The sequence below is a fragment of the Miniopterus schreibersii genome, assembly GCF_964146895.1.
Source record: "Miniopterus schreibersii genome assembly, chromosome: 10".
Taxonomy (NCBI): domain Eukaryota; kingdom Metazoa; phylum Chordata; class Mammalia; order Chiroptera; family Miniopteridae; genus Miniopterus; species Miniopterus schreibersii.
The window spans coordinates 40,245,686-40,267,190 of NC_138110.1; the positions used below are offsets into that span (position 1 = coordinate 40,245,686).

The 21,505-nt window shown below is 37.9% G+C and overlaps 1 protein-coding gene across 6 annotated transcripts in view; it reads left to right on the forward strand.

Moving 5' to 3' along the window:
- LOC308563227 (proteolipid protein 2-like) overlaps positions 1-21,505 on the forward strand; it is a 75,795-nt gene that overhangs the window by 38,536 nt on the left and 15,754 nt on the right. For all 6 annotated transcript variants that reach the window (XM_081150069.1, XM_081150072.1, XM_081150070.1 and 3 more), the window contains exon 4: positions 607-667. In XM_081150069.1, coding sequence (XP_081006195.1) covers positions 607-667 — 61 coding nt within the window. The remainder of the gene's footprint in view (positions 1-606; positions 668-21,505) is intronic.

Sequence of the window (21,505 nt, forward strand, 5' to 3'; positions counted from 1 at the left end):
TCCCAAAAATGATCTGTAAATTCAACACAATTCCAAAAAAATCCTAACAGACTTTTTCTAGAAATTGACAAGCTGACTCTAAAGTTTTTCTGTTACCTAGAGTAACAATCTTGGAAAAGAATAACAACGCTGCCCTGGCCCAAGTGACTTAGTTAGTTGGGCATTTTCCAGTGCACTGAAAGGTTGCTAGTTCCATTCCTGGTCAGGGCATATGCTTGGGTTGTGGGCTTGATCCCTGTTCAGGAGCATGCAAGAGGTAGCCGATTGATGCTCCACTCTCACATTGATGTTTCTCTCTCCCTCTTCCTTCCTCTCAAAAAAAAAAATCAATAATAAGAAGAACAAAACTGGAAGCCATTTACTTACTACCTTATCACAAGACTGTATAAAGCTGTAGTAATTAAGATTGTGGTAATGACATAATGCTTGATAAATAAAGGGAACTGAAAGTTGAGAAATAGATCCACACTTATATAGTCAGACAATTCGTGACATAGTAGCCAAGGTAATTTGATATGGAAAGTAAAGTCTTTTTAAAAAATTGTGCTCCACAAATTCTAGCTGCTTTGGCTTCCCCAAACTCTCATCTCTGTCTGTTCCATTCAGTAAGACTTCTGGGATCTGTTTGGGTTCCTGCTGCCTGCGCGAAGCCTGGAAACTACTTCAGGTAAGCCTGGAACAATCACAGGGTTCACTTTATTGTTTCCTTTCTCAGAGATAACAGTCCTGTGCTGCCAGTTGTCTAATGTCAGAAAACAGCTGTTAAATATATTTTGTCCAGTTTTCTAGTTATAGGAGACAGTAAATCCAGACATTGTTACTCCATTATGGCTGAAACAGAAGCTAGTGTACCTTTTAAAAGACCCCTCTGACGGCTCTGTGAAGAATAGATTATCATGAAGCAAAAATGGAAGCAGAGTCCATTCAGGGGTTATTGCAGCAGTCGAAGTGAGAAATGATATGCTAAGATCGGTGTAGTAGCAGTCAGAAAGGGGACCGGTTGGCTGCTGAATGCATCTTGGAGTCAGAACTGGCAGTACCTGCTAATAGATTGGATTGGGGGCAGAAAGAAAGAGACAGACATGGGCATTAAGAGAAATAGCAGAAGTTTTTGGCCTAAAAAACTGCACGAATGCCATTTACTGAGGAGAGAAGACGGCTATGAGAAGATTTAAGGGTGTTTTCTGGTTTGGAGGCAGGAGAGGGGGAAAGGGGAGCAAAATGTCCGAAATCTCCATTCTTTGTCTGGAAGTATAAAAGAGAAAAATTCATATTCTTCTCCCTATTGGAATGGATTTGAAAAATATTTTTCTTGTATTGTCATTGTATATTGTATGTCTCTCTTCTCTAGACCATAAGCTCTTTGAAGAGAGGGTATTGCCTTATTATTTTCATTTCACATACAATGCACATAGTAGTCTTTAATGTGTGAGTGTCTGTGTGTGGAGAAACTGGGGAATCTGTGCAACTTGGTGTCAGAGGTGAAGAGCTGAATATTCTGGGGTAGAGGAGACTAATACTGAATCTCTGGAGAAGATCTAGAAAATGCTCTGCTCTGCTCTCTTGGAAAGCAATGTAGCCCAGTAAGGATAAAAATGTGTATTAAATATAAATACTGTGTGTTTATATAACCTTAGATGGACATAATCAGAGAAGATGCCTTGTGATTTTGATATCATTTGTTTCCTTGAAGAATAAAAATCCTTCTTTGAATTGAAAAACACAGGGGTGAAATGGAGAATGGGGATGTTTTTAGTAACACGTCAACATATCTAAAAACACTGCTTAAAAACTAGTCTTTCTCGGCTGAGTGCTGTAGTTTATAACACAGCTCCTGCAGAGCTTTTTGTGGTCATAGATGGTTTTATTTTTATAATCTTTAGCTACAATGTTAAAAATGCCAAATTGAGGCTGCTTTCTGTTGGGGTGGATGGGAGGAGAAAGCTAACCCTAAATGGCAGTAAAAGGCCCCACGGCCTAAAACTTTTGTTGTATTTGAAAATTTCACTATTAGACTCATGATTTAGGTTAAAGTATTGTCTTAAAAGTAGTCATTAAATTTGTTTAAAATATGTTTTTATTGATTTCAGAGAGAGGAAGGGGGAGGGAGAGAGAGAGTGAAACATCAGTGATGAGAAAGAATCCTCCATCAGCTGCCTCCTGCACACCTCTTACTGGGGATTGAGCCCGAAACCCAGGCATGTGCCTGGACTAGGAATTGAACCATGGACTTCCAGGTTCATGGGTCGATGCTACCACTGAGCAACACTGGCCAGGCCTTTAAAATGTTTTTTATGTCTTATTGTGTGAGTTAGCACAGTAAATATTTTCTATAATAAGGAGACTGTATGCAGAGGTTAAAAGCTGTTGTACTATAGACCTTCTATGACTTACCAGCCTTGTGACCTTGAACAAGAGAGGCTTAACCTCTCTAGCCTCAATTTTTTAATTTATGAGATGGGACTAATAATATCTATTTCACAGGGATGTTGTAAGGATTAAATAAACAGGAATGTAAAGTTCCTCTAAAACAGTTCTGGGTATCTTTTGTTAGATAAGAAAGAGAAGAGTATGATGTAAGACCCTGGACAGGTACATTTTGATGGAATAGAGGGGACTGGGAAAGGCCTAAGTACAGGGAGATACCATGGAAGGAAAGAAAAGGCCTTCGCTGAGAATGTTAATGAACAGATGCCATCATGGAGATTCTGAAAGGTATTGGGGACACTCCAGAAGGAGGGTTAGGACATCATCACCAATAGAAGATTGGGAACTGGTGCAAAAAAACCATGGCTCCTTGGCAATTTTACTTAAGACAGATCTAAGTAAATATTTATCTCATCTTAACATAGGAAAAAGACTTAACAATGAAAGAAATCATACAAAAATTAATATTTGACTACCAAAAAAGAGCCACTTGACATCTGTACTTTAAAAATATTTAAAGAATTTTTAAATGAATAGAAACTTCATAAACAGAAATTATTTTTAAAAGTCCCACAGAAGGCCTTTGAGGTAGCAATGCTGGATTACACACAGGCATCTACTTTTGCTTCCTCTCACCACCCCAGTAAAACAACAGCGAAGTGATTGTCATAAAGGCATAAGCCCACAAGGATGGAAAGAAAAGGGAAAAGAAGCAATAAGAGCAAGATTTTGAAGCTAGAAAACACACAGGGTGATAAATAGCTTAGCAAACCACCCAAAAATAGAATCTTAAGTCAGCAGTGGGGGAAGCTGGCACCCATTCCAGTTTACACCACAGTCTCCAGTGGGCTCGGGTAGTGGCTGCAGGTGGAAGTATGGAAGTGGAGTGGTCAGAGGCTGAAAATGGGACAATAGGTTGAGAGTCTGAAGCTGGGCTACTGGTAAGAACCTGCTGAAATCGTAGAGGTTTACTCTCAGGAGAGATTAAAACAGGGGACACCAGGCATGACTAAAAGTGGGGCATATAGTACTGAAAACAGAGATTAAGGAAACATCTACATCTGCATCTAGAGATACTTGACTTCTTTCCCAAATCAGCAACCAGAAGCCCCATTCTTAAGAAAGGAGATCAGAAGAGGGTTTTTTAAGGAATTTGACCAGCCCAATAAAACAGATCTAAACATACTGACAGTGGAGGTTCCCAAATACACAATCTGACCAACTTACTCCCTTGTGCTCCCTTCCCCCCTCACCCCTAAGAGCCTGCCAGTAGTTTTTTAGTTCCCTACTCTTGAGGATATGAAAACAACCAAGAGGTGCCATAAATCTGAGAGAAATCTCCAATACAAAAGATAGAAACCAAAGAAATAACAGAAAAAAAACAACTTGGAGGAAACACACCTTGCAAGAAAAAAGAATACTTAAAAAAAAAAAAAATGCTGCCATTAAAATCCAGAGAGAGATAAGAAGTATTGCCACATGAAACAAGAACAGGATACTATTTTTTAAAAAGGGAGTGGTCTCCCAAAGGAAAAAAAATCTCTAGAAACTTAAAAATATGATAGCAAAAATTAAAACTCAATAAGAGGGCCCGGCCAGGCGTGGCTCAGCGGTTGAGCGTCATCGACCTGGGATCCAGGCGATCAGGGTTCGATTCCCGGTCAGGGCACATGCCCGGGTTGTGGGCTCAATCAATGACTCTCTCATCATTGATGTTTCTGTCTCTCTCTCTCCCTCTCCTTTCCTCTCTCTGAAATCAATAAAGATATATTTAAAAAACAAACAAAAACTCAATAAGAGGGTTGAAAGAAAGATTAAGGAAGTCTTCCAGAAAACAGGGTAAAAGACAAGCAGATGAAAAACAAGAAAGGCAGACAGAAACACTGGCTGTCCAGCTAGAAGGTCTAAAATCCTATTAATAGAAGCTCCAGAAATATAGAACAAAGAAAATGAGTAAGAGAGTGTTCAAAGAAAAGATTCAATAACATTTCTCGTGTCTGAAGCACATGAGTCTACGACTTAAGAGTCTGTTGAAGCACAGCGCAACAGACAAAAACAGGCCCACACAAAGGCACATGTGTCAACTTGGCGAGGTAGCAGGATGTCTAAACAGGGTACTTGATCAAGCATTATTTTGGGTGTTTTTGTGAGGGTATTTCGGATCAGTTAACATTTAAATTGCTGGACTTTAAATAAAGCAGATTTCTTTTCATAATGTGATTGGGCCTCATCTAATCAGTTGAAGTCCTGAGTAGATTGATGCACAGCCTGGCTTACCCTCTAGGCTTCTTTAACACTCATGAGGATTTCCCTGGGGGCTTTTACCCTCCTCATGATCTGGTTCCTGTGATATCTCTCTCTTCACCCCTGAGTCCATCAAACATATCCCACTGTGAAGAGAGCTCAACTCTTTTTTCACAGGATGTGAGCCTCATTCAGATGTAGAAATATGCCTGGGCACATGTTTGACAGTCCCCAAAAATCCCACTGAAAGTAAACATAAGGTCCTTGAGAGAGAGGTCTTTCCTATCATCTCAGGCTCGCTTGTCTCGATCTCAAATCCTTTTAGCCAAGATAACTTTATTATACAATACAGTTTATTAGTACATAAAGTCCTTATTTTATACTCCTGGTTTCCTAAATTTAGCAACCATTTTATTTTACTTTTACATAATTATGTTCTGAGATAAATGGTTTTTACCAACTAAGACGTTAGTGTTTGCACAGGGGAAAAAAAAAAAGTGTTCTTTAAGAGAGTTGTCGAATTGAAACAGAAAAGCAATAAAATTATTATCGTGCTTTCTTAAAAACAGCTGGTTATCACATTTTTAAAAGCCATAAGCCTGTTGATGGCTTCAAAATACAGACAGACCTTTGATATTTATTGTACAAAGGAAGATCTACCTCATCACATGTTGCCTGAACTAGTGACATCTATTTATATAATCGTGAGAATGTTCTTTGTACATGTGTTAAACAATTAAGGTGAAATGCTGTTACTATCAAAGATAACCAAATGAGGACATGCAATCATGAGCAGCTGGAACCAGAAAAAGTATTGCGTTATTCACTTTCATTTTGCCTTCAAGGTTGTTTTTCTCCAAGTACTTTTCTCACAAGCAGGCTAAACTACCACTAGATGGCAGTGCAGTGGTGGTCTTTAAACTACAAGTCAATCAGAACTAGGAAACTGGCCTGAAGACTCCCCATCAGCCAGGCTGAAACTTAGAACTGAGACTCACAATTATTTTCATCCTTTCTTCCATCCGTCCATTCATCCAAACATTTATTCATCCAGCAAATGTTTCTTGCCTTTGAAGAGAACTTTTGATAATGGTAAAATTGAGTTTAAAACAATGTTATCAAAATCATATTTAAAAATAACTGAAGGAAACAAGACAGAAAAGAAACAGATTGAAGTACATTGTTCTTGCACAACTGGTATAGATGGAGAAGTCAAAAAGTACAAGGGATCAAGCATTAATTAGGTTTGATTCAGTGAGGAAGCCGTGACAGCCATTCTTTGGGATCAGAAACCCCAAGTGATTCAAGGTCAAAGCTTTGAAACTAGAGGAAGTAAAACATCATTAGAGTCAAGAATAAGGTGGTGTTAATGAATTTTGGCTGCTGTTCCCTGTGGATCCAGGTAATTTTATAGAGCTGTCACACAACTAGCTGCTGACAGACCAATTTCATACCCAGCTTATCAATTTTTAACTGCAATAATTTTCCTTTTATGCTATCAGAATCACTTATGTAAGCTCTTTGCTTACATACTTGCCACTTGTATACTTCCTCACTGCTCTGTTGTTTCTAGCTTAAATTTCGTCTACATCTGCTAGGAGTTTTATCTTCTCTACTAAGAGATCTTTGTATGATTACTTCAAAATTAATGAGGAAAGTGAGTTTGTTTCTCAGTCTGACTCCTTTGTTCAAACTGCCTTCTACAAGCACATCAAATAGGGGGAAATTTGGCATCCTCTAATAGTCATGTGTGATTTTATTCCTTTCGTATATAGAGAGAATAGCATTAAAAAATAGAGAGTAGTTTTGCTCTCTAAAGTAATGCCTTTTAAACCTTTTAGAATCTGACCCTCAATAAGAAATAGGTTTTACTTCACAGCTGTGCCAGCCTCTAGCCTTTTGGCTCAAATCCATTCCCTGCTCTTCTTCTGCAGATCCCAAGAGGCTGCATTTCTGAGGCTCCCACGTTCTGTTAACTGACTTCTGTCTAGGTCCCACCCATGGGTGGCTCTGCTATGACACCGGAGAGTAGAGGAATGAAAAAGTTAAGGTGATTCTCCTCATCTTTCTCTGCCTGTCGTGCATTTTTGACAGTGGCTGAGTCTCTTCTCTGGCTCCAGCTCCAGCCAAATGCCCTTCCTGTGATCTGCTGGATGATCTCAGCTCTGGGGTCCAGCAACACTGCTACCTCTCTTCATCCCTCCAATCTAAAGCTATTAGTGGTTTCTGCCATTGCTGACCTCTGGGTTGCCTCACCTTCCCCTATTTTGCTTCTCAACTTTTTCAGCATTTGTGTAACTAGTTCCTGTATCAAATTCCCTCTGTTAAAAGCAAACTGACAATGGTGTCTGTTTTCCTGATACATTAATTTCCTGAAGCCAATGTTTCATTAACAATATTTATTCTACTGTGTGCAGTGACTCTGATATTTCCTATTCTATTCTGTTTCACTTTTTTTTAAATGCCAGCCACAACCCACTAAATGGGTTCACAACTCACTGATGGTTTATATCTTACTAATGAAAAACACTTCTTTAGAGACTGTATTTATTCATTTATTGCTTAAAGTTGGGTTTACTAAGTTATAACTTATGCACAGTAAATTCATCCTTTTAGGTGCATATCATTATAATTTTGACACATGTAAACAGAATATCTTCATCGTCCCCAAAAGTTCCCTGTTCCCTTTTGTAGTTGGGCATGCCCTCCATTCCTAGCCACAAGTAACCATTGACGTATCTCTTGGTCCCTATCGTTTTATCTTTTCCAGAATGTCATATAAATAAAATCATACAGCATGGAGTCTTCTTAATCTGCTTTCTTTCACTTGGCATAATAATGATTTTTAGAGTCATTTGTGTTGTTGCATATACCAGTAGTCCATTCCTTTTTATTGCTGAGTGATATTCTATTATCATGTTAAGTATCAGAGAATTCTTGAAGTCCAAACTGTGTATTTTACTTTTGCTATTTGTTTTGTAACCTATTAGGTTGAAACCTCCTAATCAGTCTTAAATGCTGGGTCCAATGACCAAAGGCATGGTTGTGGGAATTCTTCACAGAACAGCCTCAAAGATATTCATATTTAAAGGCAAGAGAATAGATAGCTTGGGCTCTGGAGACTTATTTCCTCAGATCAAATTCTGCATCCTGCTCTTGGTGCCTCATCATCTTGAGCAAATTAAATTACTTAACCTCCCTTTGGTTGTAGTTTCCTCATCTGTAAAATGAGATATTAAGAATGATAGGTTTCACTGAATTATTGTGGGGATAAAATAAAATGTGTAAAACTATTAGTAAATGACTGGTCACAGTAAGTACTCAGTAAATTAATATATGTGCTATGAAAGCTAGTATTAATTTAACCAGTCTAAAAAGTGAGGGGGGACAATTTTTTTCCAGACAGCACACCCTTTAAGCCTCTATCTCTCACTGCTGAGTGTCCAAGAGCAGTGCCATTGCCAACCAAGGAGGAAAAGAGGCCTGCTTTAGTCCATGAGGTCAGGAAGAAATGTCAGTGAATCCAAGTTTGGGGACCACCCATTTACTCCTCTGGCACCCAACATCATTATGTTAGAGAGTCATTGAACTCTAAATCAACAGATGTGAGGTGGGGGTGGAGTGTCCACATCTCCTTTTTATAATCTCTTTAATTCATATGACTTAGGATCTCCAATGCATGCTTGGAAAAGATGCAGGCCGTATGGTACAGTGAGAAGAACCCTGGGTTTAAAGCCACATCACTTTGGTACCAGCTTGGACTTTGCCACTTTTTACTGATGTGCCTTTGAGCAAGTCTATTAGCATTTCTGTGCCCTGGTTTCCTCCTCTATAAATAGGTATATAATATGATTATTTCCCATAAGTCTTCCTGAATCAACTGCCCTTACAATGCTTTCAAAATTAACATTTTGTTATTATCTCATACAGAAAATACATTTGAGCATTCAAATGTGGCCATTCAGATTTGAATTATATGAACTCTCTGTGATGTGATGAGCGTGGAGATTATTTTGGTGAAAGTGTTTGTTATTGCTTCTGCAATAAAGACTGATTGAGTTTATAAAACACTATTGTACCCGGCCCCTGAATGGTAGTGCTTAATACTCACTAGGCATGCACATTCTAACAGCCTTTGTGTCAGTATAATGGACCAGTGAATTCTATTTGCTGCTGGGGATTTGATCATATCCTACGAACAAAGACAGATTGTTTTGAATTAGTGTCTGTTGGGCAAAGACGTTCAACTGTTAAGTTACTTGAACTATGTGTGAGTTTTAATCAACTTGAGCCTATTGCTTTGCGAATCATATTTCTCTGTAGAATAAAATTTTTCTTAATAAACAAGATAAACTGAGTTATCAATAAATTTCTATATATTTAAATCACACTTGCAGCACATAGAGTCATTTTTAAAAACATTTCATGGCTTTCAGAAAGCCGTTCAAATGCATCTTAAATAAGCATAAATGGTACCATAGCTAAGGCTTAACTGTTTTCTCAGTAGTTGCATCTGATAAATTTGTTATGGTGCCTAAAAATGACTATGTATAATGTCCATTTATCTACTGTATTATAAAGTATCTATTATATACTTGGAATAGTGTTGCCTGAGGAATACCACACAAAGATGAGTATGAGTGAGCCGCTCACAGTCGACCGAAGAGGGAAGGATAAAAACCAGTACCTCTCATCACAATACAGGAGGGACTGTTATTGAGATATTAATTCAATAAATATCTTTGAATGAATGTACTGCCAGCATGTTCCAGGTCCTATACTAGCTATTAGGAATCAGATGTAAGATTTAAGAGTTTATAGTGTAGTAAAGGACACTGACAAATACAGAAGAAATTACCGAAGGGTACCTAACCGAACTCTGTGGGATGGTACAGGAAAAGCTCCTGGTAGGTAAAATTTAAACTGAGTTTTGAAAAACTAACAGGAGTAAAAGGAAGAACAGGAATAAGGGTGTTCTAGGTAGAAAAACAACTTTTACAAAGGTACAAAGATCAGGAAAACTGGAAACAATTTTGTTGCCTGGATCCTTGGGTACACGTTGGAAAGTGGCAAGAGGTGCAGCTGGGACGAATCGAGGCCAGATAATGAAGGGCTGTGTGTGTTGTACTAAGTGTATTTTATTCAAACCATTGAAGGTTTTTCATCAGAGAATACATACACACATATAATATATTTTTATATGTGTGTGTATGTACTTTATTGAGATATAATTCACCTACCATTACAGTTTTTAGTATCTCCACTGAATTATGCTATCCTCATCGCAATTAATTTTAAAATATTTCATCGCTCCAAAAAGAGACTCTATACTCATCAACAGTCACAGGCCACCACACAACACCCCCAGCTTTACACAACTACTAGTCTTTCTGTCTCTATAGATTTGCCTCTTCTGGACATTTCATATAAGTGGAATCATGTGGGCTTTTGTGACTAGACTCATTCACTTAGCTTAATGTTTTTAAAGTTTATCTATGTTGTATCATGTATCAGTATTAATTCCTTTTTGTTGTTGAATAATATTCTATTTGTTTTAGTTTTCTATTGCTGCTTAACAAATTAGCACATATTCAGGGACTTAAAACAATGAAAATTTATCGCCTTACAGGTCAAAGGTCTGATGTCACTGGTCTAAAATCAAGGTGTTGTCAGGGATGTATTCCTTACTGGAATCTCTAGAAGAGAATCCGCTTCCTTGCTTTTTTCAGCTTCTAGAGGCTGCCAGCATTCCTTGGCTAGTGGTTTCCTTCTTCCACCTTCAAAGCCAATGACAGTAGGCTGTCCGTTTCACATTGCATAAATCCAATGTTTTCTTCTACCTTTCTCTTCCACTTTTAAGGACACTGCTGATCATATTGGGGCCACATGGATAATCCAAAATAATCTATTTTAAGGTCAGCTGATTAGCAATCTTAATTCTATCTGCTGTTTTCATTCCCCATTTGGCATGTAATATAACATATCCACAGATTCTGGGGATTAGGATGTAGATATACAATGGTTTGCCTACCACTCATTTGTAAGAATATACCACATTTTATTTGTCTGTTTATCAGTTGGTGGATATTTGGGTTATATCCAGGTTTTGGCTATTATGAACAAATGCTGCTATGAACATTTATGTACAAGGCTTTGAATAGTTATATGTTTTCATTTCTCTTAAGCATATACCTAGGAGTGGAATTTCTGGGTCATAAGACTTACTTTTTTTGGAAGATCATTTTGGCTACGAGTGGAGAATGGTTAAGGGTGATATATACTGAGTGTTATGCAAACATGGAGAGGGAACAAATAATACCTGTTGGTGAAGGCCTAAGAGAGAAAACATTTGAGCTGGATCCTTTAAAAGTTATAATATTATTTATTGTCTTTTTTAATTGTTAAAGTAACAAATTGATTGTAGAGAATTTTTAAAGTATAAAAGTCTCTAAAAGAAATAAAAATCACTTAATACCCCACCACCCAGTGAAAACCACTGTTAACTTTATGCAGTACTTTCTTTGTGTGTAAGCATATGAATTGATAGTATAGTATACTGTAGTTTGTACAGTATATATAGTTTTTTGTCCATTCTTTTCAATCAACAGGACAGATCGGTTTGTTTTTTGGTGGCAGAAGTAATTCCATCTGTTTCAAAATACTTTTGCCCACAATTATGCCCTATTTTTTATTTAGTTTACATAGAACAGTCATGTTTTCTTGGTTTCATTTTTCCCCCAAGAATTTTGGGTCAGAGCAATGCTGTATTTGAAGTGGTTTTTATGAGTTTCTCTACGTGTGTTTTGATATCTGATTAAGACAAGGTGTGCCCTTTTGGTAGACCTGGTTTCTGGGAAGAATTTAATTATTTTCTGTGCTATAAATCAGATGTTTAAATAGATCTCCTTGTAATTTTCTCCTTTTAGAGTGAAAATATCCTCTGGAAAAGAGGAAGGAATACTTTGAGTAAATACAACAATATGTTTTAAAATGCCATCATCCTCTCTCCGCCCCTTCTTTGCACTGCATTCAGTACTTTTGATGCAATGAGGCACAAATTGATCCTCTCTCTTGCTTAATGTGTCTGCCTTTACAGGCTCTGCTGCCCAATGACCTCTAACAGGCTTTAACATTATAATAGTGTAAAAGACTGTATTCATGGGCAAATAATAATATCTTTATATTTCTAATATTGGTGATAGTAGAATATGGGATGCAATAAAGTTGGGCTAGCAAGGAAGAGCTGAAACTAGAAATCCCCCCAAAATATGTTCTAAAACACTCCGCAAATACTTACTGAACATTTTCTTTTTATGTGCAGGGAACCCAGCTGATCACTGGAGAAGTTACAGTGGTTAAAATGCAGTCCTTACCTTCAATAAACCTAATAGTCAACTGGAAGAGACAGTCAAATACCCAAATCACAGCACAAATTATAAATGATTTTAAAAAGATGACTTCAGTGCTATTAAGAGTATCCACAGAGTGTGTGTTTGGCTGGCTGTTAACAGCTTTATTGAGATATAATTTATATGTGATAAAATACACACATTGGACATGCACATTTGAATAATTTTTGATAAATTTATACAATTGTGCTATCATCACCACAATCCAGTTTTAGAATATTTATATTACTCCAAAATATTTCCTTGTGTGCCCATTTGCAATAAACCTCCCACTTCTACCCCCAGCCTAAGGCATCCTTGATTTGCTTTGTCAGAACAGCCTTGAGTCTAGAGCTAATTGACCTCACTACTGAGACTGTGTCCTTCTGAGGACTTTCCTTTACCCAGCTCCTGTGGGAATATGAATTATTCTCAGCCCTGTGCAAATAACCCTGTAGGGGTTTTTTCCTCCCACCTCTTTCCTATGGTTCTTTTCTCAGCTTCGTAGTTTCCTCACAATCAGCCTAAAACTCAAGAGGACTTCTCTACAGATCTCTGAGAGCGATGATTCGCATGCAGCTCTCTCTCTCTCCTGATGCTTTGCCTCACACATGGTAGTTGCTTTGGCCTCCTTAAGCTCTCAGTTTCACTTAATCCAGTGAAACTATTGGGCTTGATTTTTGTTTCTCCTGCCTACATCATGGCCTGTGAGCTGGGGTAGTCTATGGGCTCTCACCTCATTTGATCTCTTATCTCAGGGGCCACTGTCTTGTGCTGCCTATTGTCTAACATCTGAAAACCATTGTTTTATAAATTTTATCCAGTTTTCTAGTTGTTTAAGGCAGGAGGGTAAATCTAGTCTCTGTTATTGCGTTATGGCTAGAAGAACAAGTTCTAGTTTTAAGGGTATTTTCCTATTATTCTCATGTACCACCTGCCTATGGCCAGTTCTATACAAAACAATTAATTCTCAATAAGTGAGCCATGACTTAAACCAGTTTTAAGATCAAATACAGTAAATATAGATGTACATCTATAATTTAAGAGCATGAAAATAGTGACAAGTCAACATATATAGGAAAACCTTTGTATGTTGTTATGAACTGCAATACTTGTCACATTATGTGAACTTCATAACAGCCCATTCCTTTCCAATTACATGTAGATAAATGTTATCTTGAATTTCATATGGAATGGGGGTTAAGTGATTCATTTGTTTTTACATTTTAAAAAAGAAATCTATTTTGTCATCTTTTGTATGACATTGCAAGTTTCCTCAGTAGAGAAGAAATAGAACAGTGGAAGCACAGAGTACCACAGCCCACATCTTGCATGATGTACTTACCACATGCTCTCATCCAGACAACTGTATTTGTTTTCTTGTTATATTTTCGAGTGGCACTTACTGACTGATAAGTATGTTCTTTTGTCAGGATTTTAGGGTTCCTAGTAAGAGAAACCCCCACCCACCCAATCTAGTTAATCAAAAAAGGGAATTAAACTATGCTGCATGCTATGTATCTGAAACTGATACAGAATAATATTGAAAAAAAGGGAATTAAATAGCTAGCCAAATTTAGGGTCTATAGCTAGATCTAGTTTCACATATGGCTAGATATAGAGGACCAAAAAAATGTTATCAGCTTTCTGTTTTTTTCTCTCCAATTCTGACTCCACTTCCTTTATTCTGACTTCATTGTTGCAAGGTGGTTACCCTGGGCTGCATACTTCCCCTTTGTACTTCCAAGTATTCCAAATAAAGATCCCAAGACTTACTCTGGATCAGCCTAGGTCATATATTCACCCTGACCACTTTGGCAAAGGATATATAATGTGCTGATTGGCTTAAGCCAAGGTAGTATACTTTACCTTAGACCGAGGGTAGAGCTGCTACTCAGATCATGTGGCTTGAGACTGGAAATCAGACTCTGGTTAGAAGATGGGTGAATGGCTGCTGGAAAGGCAAGTAATAAATGTGCACTCTGTACGCCAGATCTACGTAGTGGTAGCCAAATAAGTTTACATTAAATTTACCTCAAACCATATTTTGACTGTGGCAGCCTATATTGTCTCCTTCTCCACTCTTGCCCTGAACACACAAATAATCTTACTACTCTAATTAACCGAGGACTGATGATACTCGAGGTAATTAGGCAGTAGAACAGATAAGGAGAATATATAGTGAGACAGTGGACATTGTGGAAAACCTCATAGAAAAGGGAAGACTTCAGTATTGAGAGACAGAAGAGGAAGGACATTCAGGGAAAGAGAACAGCACAAGGAAAACAGGTAGGAGCCCTTGCCAGTTTTGCTCAGTGGTTAGAGCACCGGCCTGTGGACCAAAGGGTTGTGGGTTTGGTTCTCGGTCAAGGGCATGTGCCTCCATTGCAGGCTCGATCCTCGGCCCTGGTGGGGGCACATGCGGGAGGCAACCAATCGATGTTTCTCTCTTTCTCTCTCTCTACCTCCCTCCTCCCTCCCCTCCACTCTCTCTAAAAAAAAAAAAAAAAAAAAAAAATCAATGGAAAAATAACCTCCCGTGAGGATTAAAAAAAAGAAAAGAAAACAGTCAGGAAAGTGTAGAATAATAAATAGATCAGTGAAAGTACAGGTTGGGGTCAAGGGTGAGACTGTAAAGAGGCTGAGGAAATGTCAGGCAGATTTTCGAACCTCAAGTTAAAGGACATGAATTTACTTTGAATGTGCTAAAGCACAGGTCAGCAAATTTTTCTATAAAAATCCAGATAGCAAATATATTAGGTTTTGCAGGACAAGAGGCAAAATCAAGGATTTTTTGTAAGTAGTACTTATACAACAAGAGAGAAACAAATTTCCATAAATATAATAGGGATAATAATAATAAAAGTACTATTTTGTAATATAGGCCTACTGTATAAAATTCTTTTGGGGGATCAAGTTTTACTTGAGTGTGGCTCAAAGTTAGTGTGCCTATGAACAAATGCATAACAAATGTTCATGGGTGAAAACCAGTCTTAGTTCACAAGCTGTACAAAAACAGGAAGCTGGATTTACTCCACTGGCAATAGTTTGCTGACCACTAGGGAATCATCTCATGTTTTTGAAAAGGGAAGATGATCTGATCATAATGTTAGTTACTTCAAAATGAAACAAATTGGAGGCAGTATAGTATCGGCAAGAAATGAGAAACTAAATTTGAATGTCAGGGGTTTGGGTAGTCATGTAAATGTAGTAAGTACAAATCTTGGGTCAAGTCAAAGTCAGATGGAACAGCATTAACTACTCAGTTGAGCCAACCCTTATAGTAAGGAGATGTTCACTCCCTTTTCTGTTCCTCCTTAACATGCCGCAGGGTCCTCTATTTGTATTGGGAAGGGAGTCCAGATGCCCCTAGGCGAGACTTGCTCCCCATTAGAACAGAGTAAGAAAAGCTAAGAGAATGTCCAGAATAAAACATTTGAAAGATGAACTGTTTGGGCAAGGAGAAGGGAAGCTCCTTGAGCTCTGTTTTCCAGCACTGCAGAGGCCTTCTAGAAGGAAGAGAATCATTTCTCTCTGAAGTAGTTTTGTAGCTACAGTGAATCATACCTTTGCAAGCTCTTCTGTTTGGTTATATAGTCTTGTCAACTGGGTCAAACTCTTAGTTATCTAATTAATATACTAATAATAAATAGCTTTTAATGCCACATTAGGTAGATACTGTATCAAGTGAAGCAGCTTTTAAAAAGTGAAAATTATGTGCTGTTGAAGTTTCATCTTGAACCTGAATCTTACCTAGAATCCAAGGTGAATGAATATGTGAGTATATTTCAAGAAACAGTGTCTGGGCCATGGAAGTTTGTTTACATTGAGGACCAAGGATCCTGCTTGGACTGTCAGTGTTGGGGGAGAGGGATGGTTCTGAATAAGGCAGTGTCTGCCAATTAAATTGTTCTCCAGACCAGTTCCCATAGACTTATGCTTTAGCCTTAGGGTACTGGGGAGACAGTGAAGGAGAGAGTTAAAACTGAGTTGAGAGATTAAGGACTCTTGGAATTAGTGATTTCATCAGTAACAGGAGACTTGCTCTTGATCTTGGCATCCTTAACTCAAGTATTTGCCACCTTTGGGTAAATGTTGGCAGCAGGGCTCTTGTATGACCCTGAAAATGTGGGTTTCCTTAAATTTTGTGCCTCAGCACCCAGTTCCCAGCCCTGGATAGTGGTCATAGACAGCAGTGATGGCAATTTTGGTGACAACTAGATGCTAATAGGAGGGAGGGAAAGGAGTTCCATAGGAAGCCATCATGTGTAGTCTTTGATAAGCTCGTAAATAAAAAGATAGTCACCTCATGAGCACATGTAGGGCAAATCTTGGGGTGGCCTCAGAATATGCATTATTGCAACACATCTTCTGTGGCACGTGGTGGGCTATAAATATAACAACGTCTCAAACAATCATATAAACATGTTATTACACGTGAAGACTTAGGTATTGTATGGATATGTGAATTCTCCTTCCATAAGTCAAATTGTATTTGGTGTATTATATTCCTCCTGGAAAGCTACGGAAAAGTTGCAGCCAAGCAGTTATGTTATTTCCCATTAAGTGTTTGCTTTGTAAGGAGGGAAAACAAACGTATTTCTTAAGGAACAGGTGTAGTGGTAGTAGTCAGGAGAATAGCAAATAGCAATGACCTGCTGCCCTGGAAACAGCCTGGTGTCCTAGCAACAAGCACATTCGTTTGCCTGGCCTGCCCTGTGGCGTTCTGTCAACACAGGTAAAGGGTTTACCCACAGAACTGAAGTGACAGCCTTTCTGTTCCTGAGTAAAGCTAGGCCCATATATATAAACCTGGATGTGAAGGAGAAAATGAATTATTCTGCCAAGCAGCTAGAGTTTGGAAGCTAAAAGAACAGCAATGTACAAGTTAAATTTATTTATATTTACTCTTGTCTAGATGCCCTAGACATGTTTCTTTTTTTACTTGTTGGCTCTCCTAAAGGAAGGATTAAAAATGTGGTGTCAGTGGCTAAAGCCATGACTTATGGCTCTGTTCCCCCTGCTTTCTTTGAGTTAAGAAGTGCAGTATTTTCCCCAAACTTCATTTGACCTCTGCCTCTATGTTTTAAGCCATAAAGATGAAGAAAAAGAGGTCAGGACGTACCCTGGTAGTGATTTGAAGGTTGTAGCTTTCTTTTCCCACATATTTTAACTGTAATCCCTCAATTCTAGGAGAGTGGTTGAGATTTTTGATCTGGAAAAAAAAATTTCAAAAATATATATAATTTTAATGATTGTTTAAAAAGAAATCAAATACTTAAATAAGACTTTTTTTCCTTTAGAATGGTTTAACCTTTTTTATTAGTTGGTATCTTAGTCTAGTAAGTCGTATTCACACATACACAAAATGTTTAAAAGTTTTTTTATAACTAAATCATCAGAAGTAAAAAAAAAACCACTTTAATAAAGAATCTCAGCTCTTAAGTTTCTAAAGGAAATTCATTCTTTCATTTTGACTCAAAGTGATACCATAAAATTCTAGTAAATTAGTATTCTAAAGAACTAACAACAAGAAGAAGAAGACAAATTATAAAATTAGTTTAAAAATTCAAGTGGATGCCTGAAAATATGTCTGGTAACTGGGGAGATAATTGTTTATAACAAAGAACATGATGAGTAACTGTTGTTGTCATTATGACAACTTAGGTTTTTAGAATGAAGCCTTACACAGAAGGAAATCATTTCTTACCTCCAAGTTGGTGACCCAGCAACCAATTTAGAGATAAAAACTATAAATCAATTGTATTATATTTCAGCTGACTACATTTAATCAATTAGTAAGAGAAAACACAAACAGATGAGAGAATTTTTTTAGAGTATGAAAAAACAAATGATGCCAAGTGATGGCATGAGGCAAGTTTCAGCAGAGCATAGGGAGAAACTAGGAAATAATCATAGATAAAGCCAAACAACGTAAGGGCAGAGTCTTAAAGAAGAGAGCAAAAGAAAATTTTTGTTAAAAGTGAATATATAAAGCCCAGCTGTTGTGGCTCAGTGGTTGAACAGTGACCCATGAACCAAGAGGTCACCAGTTTGATGCCTGGTCAGGGCACGTGCCCGGGTTGTGGGCTCGATCCCCAGTAGGGGGCATGCAGAAGGCAGCTAGCTGATCAATGGTGTTTCTTTCTCATCGATGTTTCGCTCTATCCCTCTCCCTTCTTCTCGCTCTAAAAATCAATAAAAACATACTTTAAAAAAAGGGAATATATAAAAAGTAAATCATGTGCATGTTGCTGATAGCTTAATCAAATAAATATATTTTATTTTAATCAATGCCTTTAATTAAATATAAACAGCAAACAGTAGTTATGTCAACTTCTATTTTAGTAACATGTTTAAAGCAGATTACAAATCTCCTAGTAACGATGTAGCCACAGTTCTTGAAAGAAAAAAAAAAGAATTGTTTCTCTTCAGCACTTGTTTCTGAAAGACAATGTATTTGTAGAAACCAAAGAGGTATTATTTCATTGGCAAAGTATGTGAATTTTGACTTGCAGTAAGCTCACTGAAATGCATTGAATTTTCCAAAGGACAGTTCTATACAAGGTTAAGCATGACATTTAACAGAAGTTTTAAAGTCCTGTAAAACATTTTCTAAGAGTTCTCTTCTTGCTTCCATTTTACTTCTGCTTCTCTGTGGTCACTACTACTGCGCAAGAAGCAATTTTGCAAGCATTTAAATGGCTGTGAGCCATGTATGAGTCAATTAGATTGCCTATTTTTTAAATCTCTCTAACAGTTTATAGAACAGACTAACCCCTTCTCTCTCACTGCATCAGGCCTGGATTCTGCCCTTTTGAGGAAGAATACATTAGACCAAAAAAAGAAAGAAAAAAAAAGAAAAAAGGCATCTCAATGAGATCAGGGCAGGAAGTTAGTAAACTCTTCTCCCTTCCTCCTTTTTCTCCCTTTAAAAATGACATATAAGCTCCTCTTGAGATCTATTTGAAACACACATGTAATGCTTAGAAAACAGCAGTTCTTTAGTAACAGGGTCCAACAGATTCCCCCATCCCTAACACCACCCCGAGCCCCTTATGTTTGTGTTAGGTTGACTAAGCCATGTTGCTTATCAAAATTGCAAATAACTTCCTATGAGAAACTCATTTTCCATGAGTGCAGGTCCCTATAGCTAGAAGAGACAGTCAGTGATGTGAAGCATAGTCTGTTCAATATCACTCTAGGCCAGTATTGAACAAAGCTAAATATAATAGGCTAATGAAAAGAGTAGCATGGGTAATACAAAAAACAGGAGGTAGAAAAAAAAGTTTTTCATTGCCTTTGGGGCCAGCAGACTTGCCTTCCTTCCTCTTTTCATCCTTCCTCTGTCCTTCATTCTTGTGTGCTGGCGAAGCTAATATTAGCATTAGTTCATAGTCCCTGAGTGCAGGGCGAATGCCTAGGCCACTAGTGGTGAGAAGTGGACTAATAGTGTGCTGAAAAAAATTCAACTTGGAATTTCTGCTTAATGTGTATGTGTCATAAGAACTAGTTGGCACGCATTGATAAGGTCATCGAATGCGACTTTATTCAACATTTACTTTCTGTATTAGGCAATATAGCAATTGATATTGGCCATTAGCTACATAGGAGCAGAGATTGGACTTTTTTTTGCTTATCATTACATCCCTAGAATCTAGCAAAGCATGGGATAGACTAGGCAGGCACTCAACAAATATTGAGGAATAAAGTAGCTTTGGTTTACTTTTTCTGAACATTTATAAATCTAAAGAAATAAAGAAAACAGCATTGAAATACCCACTCTAAAACTATTCACCCTTAACCAAACACACTACATTCTTTATATCTCTCTGGATTTTGACCAATTTGTTAATCAGTGTAGAATTTCTTTTAACTATTACTTTTACCTATAGCTTCCTACTTAGCCCTCAGGTTCAGATAGAGGAATATGCTCCTGTAATGCTTGAGCAGACTCCTGTTTTGTAATGTTTTCTTCCTATACACAGTGCACAGCTTCTTGTATATACTGCTCTCTTAATGGTGTTATGATTGCTGTTGACCTAAATTCCTTAATAGCACAAAGCATTTCTCTTCATCACTGTAGCCCCAATCCTAGCATGGGTCTGATTTGTTGGGATTTATGCAATGACCATTGAATGAAACCATTTCCTTTCACATCCCAAAAGGAAAGCCCGTCACCTAATCAAGCAATTAAGATATAATGTGATGCATCTTACAGCAGAAATATGATGCAATGAGGCCCTTGAGAGTACAAAGGAAGGAATGGTTATTTCTTCCTGGAGGTTCGGATTAGGCCATATACAAGAGACATTTGACCTGTCCTTGGGACATAAGGAGTTCACCAAGTGGATAATCTAGAAGAGAGAACGTGATGAGAGAAAACAAGAAAATTTAAAAGTACACAGCGTGGCCCTGGAGTTCTTCCAGCCAAACTGAATGACAGGAACCAGATTTATCCTCTCGCCTGAACCAACTGAAAAACCAGGCAAAATATATGAAATGATGGTTTCAAGATATTATACACAAGTAACAAAGGTCAGTGATGGATGCAAGCTGGGGGGAAAGTAAGATGAGCTCTGTGGTTGTTCCAGCTTACCTAGAGTTTCCAGGCCATGGCTCAGGGAGAAGGAACACAGGAAAGGTCTACTGGTCTCCCTCACTTGAGGAGGTGAAGCTGGGAGTCTCAGGAGGCAAGGGTGCCTATTGTACACAAGGAGAAGTACTGGAGCTGCAAAGAGAAAGAACTACAGAGACCTGGGGAGATCCCCCCTGAAGCCTTCAGCTGAACCCTGATTAACATATGCCTGTGAAGAAACTACCTGAGGCTGAGGAAAGAATAATCCAAAGGATTAAAAGGAATAATCCTTGGAGTTAATCCATTGGTGGAAATGGTTCCTGTTCCCATAGCCAGAGTGGAAAACCTCTTAATTCAGAGTATTGGAAAGAAAGGTTTTGCCCCAATAGTGGGACGAAATTAGCCCTAGACTCAAAGCTACTCTAGTCCCAACTAACAAAGCTCAAAAGCAAGAATTGTATATTAGTTTTCTGTTGCTGTATAACAAATGCCACAAATTCAGCAGTTTAAAACAACACTAATTTTTTTTTTTAAATATATCTTTATTGACTTCAAAGAGAGGAAGGGAGAGGAAGAGAGAGAGAGAGAAACATCATTGATGAGAGAGTCATTGATTGGCTGCCTCCTGCACTCTCCTGACGGTGGATGGAGCCTGCAACCAGAGCATGTGCCCTGACTGAGAATCGAACTGCCATCTCCTGGATCACAGGTTGATGCTCAACTGCTGAGCCATGCCCGGCTGGGCGAAAGTATCAACTTTTCTAATTAAAACTAAATCATTAAAAAGATAAATCTTATTGGTTCATATAAAAGGCAATCTTAATACCTAACATTGAGAGTTTTACAGCTTATTAAATTTTTTTTGGTC